Source organism: Vanessa cardui, chromosome 9 (assembly GCF_905220365.1).
Source record: "Vanessa cardui chromosome 9, ilVanCard2.1, whole genome shotgun sequence".
In the NCBI taxonomy this organism is placed as follows: domain Eukaryota; kingdom Metazoa; phylum Arthropoda; class Insecta; order Lepidoptera; family Nymphalidae; genus Vanessa; species Vanessa cardui.
Genome location: NC_061131.1, coordinates 10,443,654 through 10,459,059, shown reverse-complemented (window position 1 = coordinate 10,459,059; position 15,406 = coordinate 10,443,654). Strand labels below are relative to the sequence as shown.

Sequence of the window (15,406 nt, the reverse complement as noted above, 5' to 3'; positions counted from 1 at the left end):
TCTATTAAAAATATTTTTATTTATTATAATAAGAATAAATTATTGTTCATATTGTCTCATGATCCTTTGTAGTAGTGGACGAAGGGTGATAAATTATATTTACAATAATTTGTACATTGCCAGAACATTTTTTGAAAATTATAATCAAACGGTTATTACATGTCGCCATGATTGAGAAGCTCCCAAATATATATACATTCACATCACTCATTAAGAAGACATTGAAAATATTTTTACAAACAAGGAATAATAAAATTATTATTTAAATAAGATTGTACACTTAATTAACATTACACAAATATCACAGATAGAAGTGACCAATAAATGATTGGACAATGAACTGTACATCAGCTACTATCATCAGAATCACTGCTAATTTGTCTTTTAACATTTTTAAACTTTCTCTTAACAACTGGACTTTCGTCATCCCTTTCAGTCAGCTTGGGTAAAGCTTTAGAACGCTTTTTATTTCGTTTTTTCTCTTCTAACAACATTTCAGCGAGCTCCAGTTCTGACACTTCATTAACTTGTGTCAGTCCAACATGCGAATCCACGCAAAAACTATCCTGAAATTATTAAGAGATATCATGAATATACTATAAATTGAAAATTTTTATTTTCTTTCAAGTCGTACACAATTGCAACAAAATAATAGAAGTAACATATGTATAATTTTTTTTTAAATCTGGATATCAAATATAATTTTATAACAGAATAATAATAATATAATTTTATAAAGTTATAACGGAAATATTATTCAAGCTGATAAACGTTTCCCACAGCGAAATAAATTATAAAAATTGAACGCGGTATAGAATATACTGGTAATTAACAAATGCGAAGTTTTTGAATAATTCGCATTTGTTATTGTATGTTATTGTATATGAATATAAAAAGATTATAATTTTAATTATCATTTGCAGTCTTCAACGAAACTTAAAAAAAAGATTGTTTATGTAATAAAATATAACAATAACATTTAGTAAAATCTTACCATCTCATAAGTATCATTTTCCTCGACATATTGTGATAAAACATCAGCTTTTTTGAATTTGTGCGTGAATTGTGGTATTTTGAACACTCCTTTTATTGGGCTTCTGAAATGTATTTGTAATTAATTTAAAGTAAAGTTCATTCCTTTCCATCACAAAATTGTTAAATGGAAATTACCACTTTTTTACAGTATTTTACAGTAGTCATGACCCATTAGACATATCTGATATAAGAAAGTAATATACATTACATCGACAATGCACCACCACTATTGGGAGTTAAGATATAATGCCTCTTGTGCCTGTAGTTACACTGGCTCACTCGCTGCTCATATTAGAAGTAGGTAATACTATATATCATATTAACTGAATGAATTATTATTCTAATAAAACAATTGACCAATAATTGTCACAAAAAATTAAATCGAAATTGATGTTAATATTAACGATATATTTTTATAACATTATGTTCATAATTCATATACTTACTTGACAGATTTTAAGTATATAGCCTGTATGTCCTCTTCGTCGTGAGTGATATTTTCGTCGCATATGAAATCAATGATGCTACCCACGCTCTCATCTGTGAGTTCGTCACCACTTCCATGTTCATCGTCTGATAATTCAGCTTCCAAGTCTAGAAACTCACTCGCTTTCTTCTTCTAAGCAAAGACAAGTATAAATGATTAATATTAAGTAGGTAATAATAAATTAACTCTACAGCTTTAAATAATACTCACTTTTCTTATTTTATTTTTGGTGACACCATTATCATGGACACCATTCGATTTTAATTTTCTCTGAGGTTTTTCATCACTAACAAAGTCATCATCGCTGTCACTAAAAGCTATTTTTCTCCTGTTCAATAAATGCGATGTATTCGTTGCATTGCGCAAAATACCATTTGTGGGACTGCATTTAGCATCACGTCGGTACATCTGAAGTTTATCCAGCTCACTTTGTAGTTTAGTATCGTTTAATTTTTGACTTTTTAATAATAACGGGTTCTCATTTTCTTTATGTAAGTTCAATCTTGGTGATGTATTGGGCGATGTGAGCACGAAATTAACGTGCGTATTGTTATTTCCAAAAGAATCATTATTAAATTTGTTAGATGTTAGTGCTGCAAGAACTTTCTTTTGCAAAGTTAATTTTATACCGTGTGCTTTATTTAGTTTGGGTTTTTTATTGAAGTATGATGAAGCAAAGTCATGTTCTTCAAATTTTCTTTTAAATGGCTTGCTTTCGATATTTCTTGTCTCAGTTTCTACGCCGTACTCTTTTGTGTCGCCTTCGTCAGAGTCACTATCAGAAATAACAATACTTTGAGATAGCGGTAGTTGTGTTGTTACTTTTTGCTTATCAGATTGGTCTGTGTCCATTCTTCTTGTTTTATCTCGCTGTGTACAAATTATCGGTGAAGTATTTCTGTTTTGTACAATTTCATTTCGACTTTCATCACAAATATTCGGTATTGTTAATGCAGAGTGATTTTCTTTTTCGGTATTTGGTTCTTTGTTGAAGTAGGGTGAAGCAAAGTTATCGACTTCAATTTTTCTTTTATTCGACGTATTTCTGCCTTCAATTTTCTCTGTGTCGACAGCGTACTCTTGCGTGCTGTCTTCATCGTCGCTATCAGAAACAGAAATACTCACAGGCAATTGAGGAGTCAGAACTTTTTGCTTATCAGATACTGTTGTATCCATTAGCATCGTTTTATCTCGCTGAGTAGATATTATCGGTGAAGTGTTTCTGTTTTGTGCATTTATATTTCGTCCGCCAATATTCGACGTTGTCAATCCAGACAGGTTTTCGTTTTCAGTTTTATTAATCATATCAACTAGTTCAGTAATTGTAAACATACTTTTATCACTCGTATTTTTTAAGTCTCTTTCGTTGTTCATTGTCCCCTTTTGACAATCAGATTTAGCATTGTTTAAAGGTGTAGAGCTTTGAAATTGATTGGAAATAGCTCTTGCCGTATTTGGCTTACGCATTTGGCTACAAAGAATAGGAGACGTTGATTGCCGATTTCTTTTGATACCTCCGGATAATATTGACGGACTCGGTGGAGTCGCTGCTCTCCTTTGGTTGTTTCTCTCTTGAACTTTGTCAGGTGAAACTACGATCTTAGTTTTAAAGTTATTGTTATTATTTTGTGCATGCAAATTACTTTCTGTGTCAGACTTTGGTTCATCATCTGAGTCTGCAAATATGTCTTCGATACTGTTCAATTGAAAATAATCTAAAGTTTCTTTCGGTTTCGAATTATTTTGTTCATCATCAATATTCGAAACTATTTCAGGACTACTTTCAGCGAATATGTCATCTATATCTCCAATATCGAAATTCGTGTTTCCATTGCTTAGTTTTCTTTCATCACTAACTTTCTCTAAAACTGGCGAACCATGTACACTCAAAGAATCAAAATCAATTTCTATATCAAAATTTTTACTAGTATCTTGCGCAATATTGTTTTCGATGTCTCTGTTACTTGCATCTACAGCAATATCTTTTTTGACATCATTATTGTTAGTTTGCTTATCATAATTAAGAAAAGAATCTACGTTTAAATCGTCAATCAAATCAATATTAGGTAAAATAGGTTCTGTATTGATAGGCGATAAAAAGGGTGAATTTTCTTTTTCTCGTATGCTTTGTATCATTTTACAATTGCAAACATTGAGGCAAATATAGCAAGTACTTGTAACATTAGTGTTTTGTATGCAGAGGTCCACTAATAGATTAATGACTCGCGTTGGTATATTGCCGTTATTGTGTATACCTAAATCATTAATAAGTTTTGTATAATTCTTCGTAGACTTTGTGGCTGTGCTGAATAATGTTCGAATATCACCGTCCTTTTTACACGGAGATTTTATCAGAGGTAACTTTTGTTTCTTCTTTATTTGTTTAGGTTTTGTTTTTACGGGCGAAGAAAATACATTCTGCGATTGTGAGCTTTGACTGACAATATCTAGAAATATTAAGCAAAATAAAAACATTATAACATAAATTGCTGTTAAACATACTTTTCAGAACATAGTCGTTATGAGATTTGCTCCTCAAAAAGAGAGAAGGCTTAGTCCAGGAGTGGCAAATTTACAGGCAGTCTTTTTCTTGGGAATTGTACCTCAAGCTTTGGAAATCTCTGCCTTCTTGAAAAGTTGCCAAGCACACAATAATACCAGTTTTGTAAAAACATACGTACTTGGAATTTGAGTAGAAGGAAGCGTTTCCAAATTCTTTCCTTGACTAATCTTCAGAACAGCTGTCAATATTTCCGTGTCTTCAGAATGTCCAACATTGATGGTGTTCTGTAAATTTCTCTGACATTCTATCCACGTTGATAAGTTTAGAAGCGAACCGCCTTCCACGTTTTTTATTTCTTTAATTTTTTCTGTAAAAAACAGTCCTAAACTCAAAAGACGTCGTTATAATCGGAGATATGATCAGAGCTGCTAATAGAACTATTTTATACAGCTCATTTCAATGATGTATAATTAAAACAATATAAGTAGAAAGACAGTATATTAACTTTTGTTTTGTATCTACTTATACACGATAATCGGATATTATACAAGATAGATCATCTCTTCAGCCCTGAATATAATAGTTTTCTTACCTTTGCTCATTGCAAAATAAGCGGTGGGCTGCGCAAAAAAGTTGCATTCCCGATAACCCCTCGGGTATATTTTATCAAATTCGCTCTTCTTTATCCATTCACTTTGAATCGATGTCCCTTTAGAATCCTTTCGACACAGCATACTCTTTAAGTTTGTTTGACCCTTTTACCAAAAATTTTCAACGTTAACGTAAGTAAACAATTTTGTATTATAGCTATTTGTGCCTGCGACCTTGTACGCCTTTGAATATAACAAAAAAATATATTATTGTAGCCTAAGTTACTCCCTATTATATCAGTTATTTGCCAGTGAAAGTCCCGTCAAAATGGGTTCAGCCGTTCCAGAGATTAGCCGGAACATAGAGACAGACAGACAGACTGATCGACAAAAATTGTAAAACATGTTATTTTGGTATATGTACTGTGTATACATACGAATAATATAAATACATATGCATTGAGTAAAAAAGGGCTATTTTAATATTACAAACAGACACTCCAATTTTATTATATGTATAGATAATATATTGAATGGAATGTCTGGAAAATCAATCTAACCAATCACAATGAGCTACAAAATATTTAAAAAGATTGTTTGTAAAGTTTAACTAATATGACGTATCGCTAACAAGTGTTAATTAGAACTAATAAAAACAGGATATATGTATTTGTTAAAATTGAATCGTTACGTATCATTACAAGGGGATGTGTGACGTCACTTACCTTCTTCGTTTGTTCCGAGTCCTCTTTACTCTTCGCCGCGTCGACGGTTATGTACATCTTCTGACACTCCGGCGTCAGGTCTCGCGGCAGCATCCGAGGGTTCATCTTGTACAGGCTATTTTCAACTTCTTTAGAATCCAATATTTTCTGATTCAGTCCGTCTCTTTGACGCATACTCTCTTTCAATGTCTATAACAATAGGTTTGTTGATATTTTTTTGATATAGTTTGGCGGACGAGAATATGGGCCACCTGATGGTAAGTGGTCACCATCACCCATAGACAATGACGCTGTAAGAAATATTAACTATTCCTTACATCGTCAATGTGCCACCAACCTTCGGAGAAGATGTTATGTCCCTTGTGCCTGTAGTTACATTGGCTCACTCACCCTTCAGACCGGAACACAACAATACTGAGTACTGTTAGACCAGACGGGCTTGCACAAAGCCCTACACCCAATTATAAAAAAATTAAAAAAATACTTATTTATAATTAATAATGTATACAAGCTATATCTGTTAATGGCTGGTCAGATTTTGATGAATCTAATGGGAGGTATCTGGGTGGGTGGGTATTAGATGGTTTTGATTGGAACTTTTCACTTTTTAATAAATATATGCCTTTTTATTATCAATGCCGAATAAAGCAGATTTTAAGTCATGATGATACAAAACAATTAAATAAATATCTTTTTATTGATATATATTATAATGATAACTCATTAAATAAAAGAACGTAATTGAATAATTGAACAGTTGTTCATTGACTGACAACAATAGCATAATAGTTCAATTTACTAACTACATTTCCTTATCGCTTAGCTTTGTTTTCCTGTATCTTCGCACGAGACTAATAGTATAAACACAAATTGAGAACACGAAAATTCAATGGCGTAAGCCCAAATTAATATGAGACATATGAGACAACATCACATACATTACTTTGATCCCAATGTAAGTAGCTGAAGCACTTGTGTTATGGAAATCAGAAGTAACGGCGGTACCACAAACACCCAGACCCAAGACAACATAGAAAAGTAATGGTTATCTACATCGACTCGGCCAGGAATCGAACCCGGGACCTCAGAGTGGCGTACCCATGAAAACCGGTGTACACACCACTCGACCATGGAGGTCGTCAAATTAATTAGAACCCGCTTTTGTTTTTTTGTTATTACTAACATACCTAAGTAAAGGTTGATTATTATTATTATTTGACGTTAAAACAATATGATGGTTTCATCACCTGATGTTCCTTGCCCTCGGTGACCAGGATGAACACTTGCCCGCCGCGCTCCCTCCCCGTGCGCCCGCACCTGCGCGCAAGCCGTCACACATTAGACTCCGTGTGTCTAAGGCCGTTATACGCGATTTATGATTCACATAACAATCATGCAAACATTAGCATTATTTTCGATTTGAAGACCGTTTTAGTAACAACAATTGAGAATTTAATGATTTTTATTTTTACAGTGCAAATATATTTGACTAGTGTGCATAGCAAACTCTTCATTAAGATTTTTTTAGAGATACGAAATGATGGTAGTCTTATATAATCTTATTTGTGTGTAAATAATAAGAGAACTACAGACGAAAATATTTACTAGCTCTTATGTAAAAACGTCACCGACACATGCTTTACTAAAATTTTTTATGTATAATTTTTTCAGATAGATAACGAACTCTCGTATTATTTACTACGATAAGGATTAATACAGCGCGATGTCGCCCTTAACATATTTGTTGTTTAACCGGCATCTGTTTTGTTCGCGGCGGTTGATTACACTAACCGTTTGGCCACGGGATATTCAAATAAAATATTCAATTCAAATGGACTAAAACCAACGTATAGCAACGTACACGCTTCGCCATTCGCACCGCGCGAAATTTCGCTTCGGCGAATTTCCTGTGGCCAGGCGGTTAGTGTAATCAACCGCCGCGAACAAAACAGATACCGGTTAAACAACAATTATGTTAAGGGCGCACGGAACAACGCACGCACGCACGCACGCACAAGCGCACAAGCGCACGCGAACTCACGGTCACGTAATAGTGACACCGTCACGTAGCTGCAACTATTTATGACTGAGAGTTTCTTGAAAATTGTACATGCATACCCTAACGTGTATGTGCTTTATGTCACTAGGGTTTGCATGTTGGTTAAGAATGTGCGGTCATAACCATACTGCAAACCCTAACGTGTATGGCCACCATAAGACGTATATAAGGGCAGACCTCTGCACGAGGCGCACGGGCGAGCGCGTGGACACGTCGAAGCAGAGGATGAGGTCGACGCTGCCCACGTCCAACCCCTCCTCGGCCACGCACGTGCACACGAGCGCGTTGCAGGCGCCCGCGCGGAAGCCGCGCATCACGCGCAACTGCTGCTTCTGCGACACCGCCGCCTTGCCCTCGCGCCCTGACACACGCCAGTGTTGCCAACATTATTTTTTCGAAGATCGTATCGTAACATTTTATTATCTTTTATTGAATAATAAGTAGATCTAATTTGTAATATATCAATTAAATTTAATTTGAGTGTATAAGGTGAGACCAAGTTAAATGTTTTAATTATACATGATTATTTTTTTGTTTGTCGCTAAAAAATTTTGTTACCTATGTATGCGTACCTACAATAATACATATATGTTATATACATAATATTAAATATAATGGCTACGACGATAGACTGTAAGTGAACATTAAAGACAATGTATGTCTTTGTTGATAATAAATTCTTTAAACCTAACTTAACATAGAAAAAAATCGTATTCAGCCAACATTTCCAGATAGAAAGTAGTACGTAATTAAATGACAAGAAATTAAAAACAAGAAAACCGGTGTCAAATTTGAATACAACAACAACAGCCTGTAAATTCCCACTGCTGGGCTAAGGCCTACTCTCCCTTTATGGAATATGTTCCAAACATCTCTTCAAAGGCCTTTAGCCCAGCAGTGGGAATTTACAGGCACAGACACACAGTTGTTTGTTTGTTTTGTGCATCGTACAAGAGCCAAAAAGGTCGTATAGATACGATTTAAATCGTACGGTTGGCAAGACTGTGTGTCACACGTTCGCCCGCCCCTCTCACCCCACTCACCCGCGGCGCCCTGGCCCACAAACATCTGCGGTATGATCAGCGGCCGACACTGCAAGAGCAGGCAGTGTACAAGGTGAACGCTCTCCCGGTACTCGCAGAATACTGTAAACAACACGTGTCGTTAGTTCATGCATTAGTTACGTTCTTCGTTTAAGGTATCTATAGTAGAGAGTACTAATATAGAGGCAGGTAGTGATCGGCTTAATCTGACACATTTACAACAACAACAACAACAGCCTGTAAATTCCCACTGCTGGGCTAAAGGCCTCCTCTCCCTTTGAGGAGAAGGTTTGGAACATATTCCACGCTGTTCCAATGCGGGTTGGTGGAATCTAATGCGGGTTGGTGGAATCCAACCGCATTTACGTCATGATAGAAATATAGTATATTTTATAACTTGCATATTTATTGGAAGCAAAATTTGTCGACCCCCCGGCACTTTTTAAATGAACGCTGCAAATTTATAAAAAATAGCCGACGACTTTTTTGTGAGATTATTAATCATACAACATCATTTCTCTTAGCTTCTAGCTAGTTTATTATAAACAAGGCAAGATGTTCCGTTATCTAATTGAAATTAGATTAAGCCACAAATATTCATAAAAATTGGTCAAATTTTGTCAAAGAAAAGGCAAAATACAAATAATATGATTGGTTGTTATTATTATTAGTCAATTGTTAAAATTTTAAAAACATCATACCTATAGCTTTAGTTTCCTGTCCTTTTTGTTTCGCATTAGTAAAATGCTCGAGCATAATTTCCTTCAACTTATAAAATTTAGGATGACCAAAGGCTAAATTCTGTGGTATCTGCAATTCCAAATTCAAATATTAATAAAATTATTGGTTATTTTCAAAATCGTGATGATACAAATTCGGCAATTATCTCAATCACTAAAAAGTCACTGACAAATTTCAGTTACATCATAATCACGTCGTATTATAATCAAATAGGTAAGAGAAACAAGGTACTGAAAGGTGGCATCTAGCGTTTTCATTAGTTAGCTCTAGATTGACAGGAAAATTCTCATAACTAACAAACAAATCAATGAACTTGACAAATGAAAACAGTGATAATTGTTTGGTTAAATTACCAAAAAATTAATAGATTAATTGTTATACCACTGATTATGATTGATTGGTTTAGAAAATTGTCATTGATGAACAACATTTCCTACCATTATAAGATCAGACTATTATAAGAGTTTTACAATAACATTACATCACATAATAATGTAACTTAAACGAAACTGTGCAAACACTTACTTCTGGTATCGTTCCATCTGGTAATACACTTCTATCAACCAAGAGGGGATCAACCCCGAGGTCGTCTCTTAACCTCTCAAGTAAAGCGGTGAGTTTATCATCAGCCTGTATCCATGACTTTTCAGGGTGCTCGTCGAAATAATTCAGAAATACCCTGGAGCCGTGCTTCACGAGCAATTCAAAACCATGATACAATGCGATCAGTAGCGTAAAATCTTTCATAATATAGTTATGTTGTGGATGCCTGGAAATTTGAGAACCAATAAAAATCAACCACTAATAAAGAACAATAGCTGATGCGGAATGCGCAAGAACGTATCTCAATAATTATTTTTTATTGCATAATTGCTTACAATTTTTAATATAAGGTATAGCCTATGGAGAGACAACATGAACAAAAGGCTAGTAAAAGACACAAAAACTCTGTCTTCGTTCATGTGGTACTATGACATTGATATGACAAAGATTTAAAAACTCGTAAATATTTTTAATAATCGTATTGCAAAAACGAAACGCTTTTCGAATACCTGGCACCTCGTTCTGTCGTTTGAAATTCTTTGTAGAGCATGACAATCCTTCCCTTGGTCAAATTACCTATATCATGAGAAAGAATATTAAATTGTTTTAATCTTCTCGCATATCCATCAAGTATCTGTAATATTTAGATATTCTATCACAAAATGTGTCATTTATTAATTATTCCTAAAATATGCTTGAATAAACAACTTAAAACAAAATAGGGCCCACCACTAATTTTAATAATTGATGTTTTACTCAAGTGTAGTCAAAAATGTTAAGTGGTCAAAATTCTGAATTGAATTTGAAAGCATTCTGAATTTTACTTTATTTTCATGTTGGTTTAATTCTTTATTTTCATTCGATCTTAATATAGATAATTTTGCATAGTTCCTGTTGCCATATAAATATGGAAACTGCTGAAAAACTAGTTATGACGAGAAGGAACAGATATGGGCGTGAAATCATGGGAGTCGCGACGAACTATCCAGACGATGTGGTAACGCTATCAGAAAATCGGTAGTGTTGCTAGGAGACATGAGACACGAAACAATCGAACTACAACCGCCGTGGAAGAGTGTAACAGATTAGACATGAGTAAGTGACCGGAATATTCGGAGTCGACTTCATGAAGATGGCCAAAGTTCCAGAGTACGTGTTGTGCCGATTCGCCGAGAAGAATTCATAAAAGTTCTGTCTCTTTGGAAGGAATACCAGAAGCAAAATATTTTTTATTCAATAGAGAGTATTCTAGTATAGATACCTACATTAAATTGACAATTTTTACATAATTTTATGCCTACACTATTTCAAAACACCTTCTTTAAACAAATATTAAAAAAAGGAACCACCAAAAGTAAAATAGATAAAAAAAAATTAAATACACCTAAGTAATTAGATGAGCCTTATTTTCTTTTAAGAAGTTTCTATAAGGCGTTTCAATTTCAACTGTTAAGACTCACCTCGACGTATTGGTTTTTCAACTGCGTCAGTTCAAAGCCCAATGGGACCACCACTGTATTAATTTTACGCGAATGACTGTACGACACAACATCTATACTATTTTCATTTCTTAACTCCAAGTGAGCTATGCGTAAATTTTTCACAACCTTAAAATGAAAAATGTCACTTTTACAAATGTTTATTTCGAATTATTATTATTGAACTAAAAAAAAATAACTTACATTTACGACATCTTCAACTTTGCTGCCGGGTGTAGCAGATAAGGCAAGTACTCTGTATATTCTGTGTCCCATTTCAGTAAGAGTGGAAATGATCTGGCAATATGCATAGTTGCCTTTGGCCCGATGAGCTTCATCAACAACAAGACATCTTATTTTGTCTCCCTGACATATACCCGATTTTATATCGTTGTATATAACTTGAGGTGTCGCAAAGATTACTCGTTTTGATATCCAATTTGTTTTTCTCTTATTTAAATGCATGTGTCCTGTAAAACTTTCTTATCAAACAACAAGGCAGTGACTGTTAAAAAGATAATTTACATCACAATATTACTTTTAAATTATTATGAAAAATTTTATTATTGAGATTAGAAGAAACCATTTTATACAATGAAAGTGTTGGATGATTTTTAATATGAAATATTTTACGCATTGTGTATATATGTTTATAAATAATACCTGTCATTTCTATTGTGTCATTACGAGGCATTGCTATTATATTGTAGCAAGCTTCAATCTGTTGGGCGACAAGTGGACGAGTTGGTGCCATAAATATAATTTTTCCAGTTGGATACCAACGATAGAAATTATACATTACTACTGCTGCTATGAATGTCTTGCCCAATCCAGTTGGTAGACTTACCTGAATTACAAGAGTATTCATTGTTTTCATTTAAATCAGAATCAACAAGTTGATTAATTACCTATTTGAATTAGGTAATAACAAATCCCTTCAGGTAATAATTCCATTTAATATGTACCAAGAATTTGGTTAATGATATAAGGTTAAAGTATTTTTTTATTTAATTCAATTTAATTAAAAAAAGTACATATATGAGTACACATTGGATCAAGGTGAAGAAATAATTTTCAGTCATTAGCTAAGGATGAAGAATTTGTTAAAGTATGGAAAAAACAAGTATATTAATCAATTTCAAAGATAATAAGATGTTTAAGAACTTACTAAGGTATTTTTTAAAAGAGCAGCTTTGATAATGTTGTACTGGTAATCCCTTATTGGGTAGTTTGTAGGATAGATCCATGTTTTACCAGTTAGTTTGTCATACCCTTTAATTTCTTCATCACAACAAAGAGCACTAAAAAAAAGTTGTTATTGTTATGAATATATTCTGATAAATAGATGAGTGCTTATTTGTATTTGTAGAGTCCTCATAAAATTGGACACAGTATTAAAGTTTTGATAATATACAACTTCACATACTTCCACTCTTAACTAACTCCAGTATTAGTTGCCGTTAAGTAAACTAAAAAGTATTTTTATTTTTAATTCAATAAACTAAAACCTAAACTATAACCTTGTTATTTATGATAGATCACAAGTACCATTAAAGTAAAATAATATAAGATTATTGAGACATTATTGTGTAAATGTATGTGAAATGTAAGTACACTAAATAGATTTAATATTATATCTATATGAGTAAGAATTATTATTTCAAATTAAGACTTAATTATCTGCTTACAAAGTATAAATCCTTATAGCATAAATATAAACAGAAGTCACAGAATACAGAAAAGTACACTGGAAGTAAATATTCTATATATACTAGTGAATTAACATTATTTTAGTATTATTAGTAGAAATGAGTATTTGATTACCTTACATCCAAGGCACTTTCAGTGTTACTTTTATTTCCATTGGTGTCTCTGAACGAAAAGTTATCAAAATGCGCGAACACAGATGATTCATCAAACACTTCGTCTTCATCTAAGTCATCATTGTTTATTTCCATTTTTATAATCTAATCTATTGATTTTACTTTTAAATATTAAATAGAAAAGTAGCAATCGTGAATTTTTAACATTTTTCATTACTATAATAATCAATAGTAAATAATAATCAAATTTCTTATTTTCATTTAATAACAAAATCACATTTTACACAGTTTACAAGTGCTTAGTGCTGTCGAACCAGCAAATAATTCACAATCATAATGTTATAAATACCAGCGATGGAGATAACGATATTAACAAGTTTATTGATAAATTAAACTTCAGCGTGTCAGTTTGACATATCACAAATCAGATTTCTGAGTTTTGACATGATTTTGACCGCTGGTGTGTTGCATTGCCAAATAAGGGTGGATTTACACAAGAAAAAATTCCTCAAGTAAAAAAATTTAAATCACGTTGGAATGCTTGTAAAACTAGATAAAACAATCGTAGGATAACTAAAATTCTCCTAAAATGTGATTAGACTAATTTTTAACGCCTAAATTGGAAAATATTAGCATTTAAATAAAATGAGGTGAGATGGTGTTGACGGCTGTGGTATGGCGATGATTCACACATGGATGGTGATGATCTTAAGTGTATGGTGATGACACTTTATACATGAATTCACAATTAAATGACAAGTTTTAAGGAAATCAACTTTATTAATGATTAATCAACAAACATAAATCAACAGTCTAAAATATAAAGTATTAAACTTAGTAGGTACTTAAACATTTTTTTCTTAAATCAACTTATTATATTTTTATATTCATTGAGATTTAATTTGGTTTTTTTTTTGGTAATCAGTCTTATGGAGGTAAAATTATATTTAATGTCTTTACCTTTCCGTAATCAGGCATTTTATTCTTAATTATTATCACGTAATCATCAAATTTCTCAGTTTTTACTCATTTACTTAATCAATAGTCCTTTAGATATTCTTTTTTCCATAATTTCGCAATCTTCTCACAATTACTAATCTACCTGCATGCAGCCATAAAATTTCGGACTATTTTTTTTGTATTTGGATTAATTTGTTGGAGAGTATTTTTATATTTGAAGGCCCTGCTATAAGTACTTTTTGATTAGTTGGTAAATTGGTAACGTTACAAAGAGTTCGACGCTTTGTTGTTGCTAATAGAGTGACATGATCTCTGTCTTCGTCCTGATTTATAGTTATTGCGGCTGAATGTGGTATTTTTATAAAACCTAAATGTTTTCCATGATCACATATCTGGCCACATGTACATTTGAAGCAGCTAGATGATCTCAAAGTTAACCTATCACAGTGAAGATACCACAGGACCTGATGTACTTTCAGAGTACCCTTAAATGTGTCAAGTTTACTGGGTATTTTCTGTTCTCTCATCCGCACGTCAGTTTCGTTTACAGCAATAACTGTTACATTGGTGTGTGTTTGCAAGACAGTCATAAATTTATCAATACTAGTAATGTCTATGCCATGATTCACTAGAAAATCAGCTGTCCTCTTGACTACAACCCCCACCCCATCTGCGGCTCCTTTTCCGTGGCCAGCTTCAGTGTAATTCCATGTGACTGTTGTAATTTGTGGGAAATCTTGGCAAAATTGTGATAATATAAAAAACATGTACTTATTTCTATATTGTGATGTAGGCGAATCTGATTGGAAATGAAGTGTGTCTAGAAATGGATTAATTTTTATACTTTTTTTTATCAGAGGTAAAAGATGTGCCCATATTGATGGAGCGTCATGTCTTAGACATTCGCTGACGGTGCAGACTGATGTTGGTTTTATATCACTGCTTTGAAAATCAAAAGCATAAATAACGGCAGTATGGAGGACAATTTTTTTGCGGCTCCCGCCAAAATGTAATGACTGAACTTCACTAGCTGCTTTCATTCTATAATTTTCCGAAAAGTCGACATGTATGACAGCAGAATTAACAGTCAAAGAATTTTTTAATTCTTTCAATTCACTATATTGTGTATAGATTAAGTAACAGTGCTCGAAAAATGACTTCATATCTGTATTCAACTCATTGATAACTTCGAGGGGTTTTGCTTTAATTTCGTCTTTCTTGGTGATAGTGATAGTTTTAGGACCTTTTTTTGTTGAAATTAACTCTCGGGATCGTATCCATTTATAAAAAACTATCTCAGCATCATTAGAGAACTCATTGAATTGAATATTCTTGCGTTTGCAGAGACCGCATTCTCTTTTAAGACATTTCTTTGCATATCTTGAACAACAAAGACTTTCCAGCAATTCGTGATGATTC

The 15,406-nt window shown here is 33.3% G+C and overlaps 1 protein-coding gene across 4 annotated transcripts; it reads right to left on the bottom strand.

The window, feature by feature from the left end:
- Positions 1 to 2: 2 nt before the first annotated feature.
- On the bottom strand, positions 3 to 13,429 carry LOC124532194 (Fanconi anemia group M protein). 4 transcript variants are annotated; one of them, XM_047106927.1, is made up of 18 exons: positions 13,029 to 13,427; positions 12,373 to 12,505; positions 11,868 to 12,051; positions 11,409 to 11,674; positions 11,187 to 11,333; positions 10,236 to 10,360; positions 9,709 to 9,952; positions 9,144 to 9,252; positions 8,443 to 8,544; positions 7,577 to 7,760; positions 6,588 to 6,657; positions 5,341 to 5,529; positions 4,618 to 4,780; positions 4,204 to 4,392; positions 1,733 to 3,969; positions 1,482 to 1,651; positions 995 to 1,097; positions 3 to 566 (listed from the first exon to the last, which is right to left on the bottom strand). In XM_047106927.1, the coding sequence occupies exons 1-18, from the start codon at positions 13,160 to 13,162 to the stop codon at positions 348 to 350; spliced, it is 4,968 nt and encodes a 1,655-aa protein (XP_046962883.1). In that variant the 5' UTR covers positions 13,163 to 13,427; the 3' UTR covers positions 3 to 347. The 4 variants fall into 4 exon arrangements, 3 of the variants coding, with proteins under 3 accessions (XP_046962883.1, XP_046962882.1, XP_046962884.1); XM_047106926.1 differs by having other exon boundaries at positions 1,482 to 1,654; positions 13,029 to 13,426; XR_006966628.1 differs by lacking the exon at positions 3 to 566 and having other exon boundaries at positions 1,482 to 1,654; positions 1,729 to 3,969; positions 13,029 to 13,429.
- Positions 13,430 to 15,406: the final 1,977 nt, after the last annotated feature.

Excerpts from the sequence above, each read along its gene's own strand:
- LOC124532194 (XM_047106926.1), bottom strand. The coding sequence starts at position 13,162 with ATGGAAATAAACAATGATGACTTAGATGAAGACGAAGTGTTTGATGAA. Across the intron at positions 9,253-9,708 it reads CAGATGGAACGATACCAGAA|ATACCACAGAATTTAGCCTT; the intron begins GTAAGTGTTTGC and ends TTGGAATTGCAG. Across the intron at positions 5,530-6,587 it reads CCGAGGGCAAGGAACATCAG|ACATTGAAAGAGAGTATGCG; the intron begins GTGATGAAACCA and ends CTATTGTTATAG.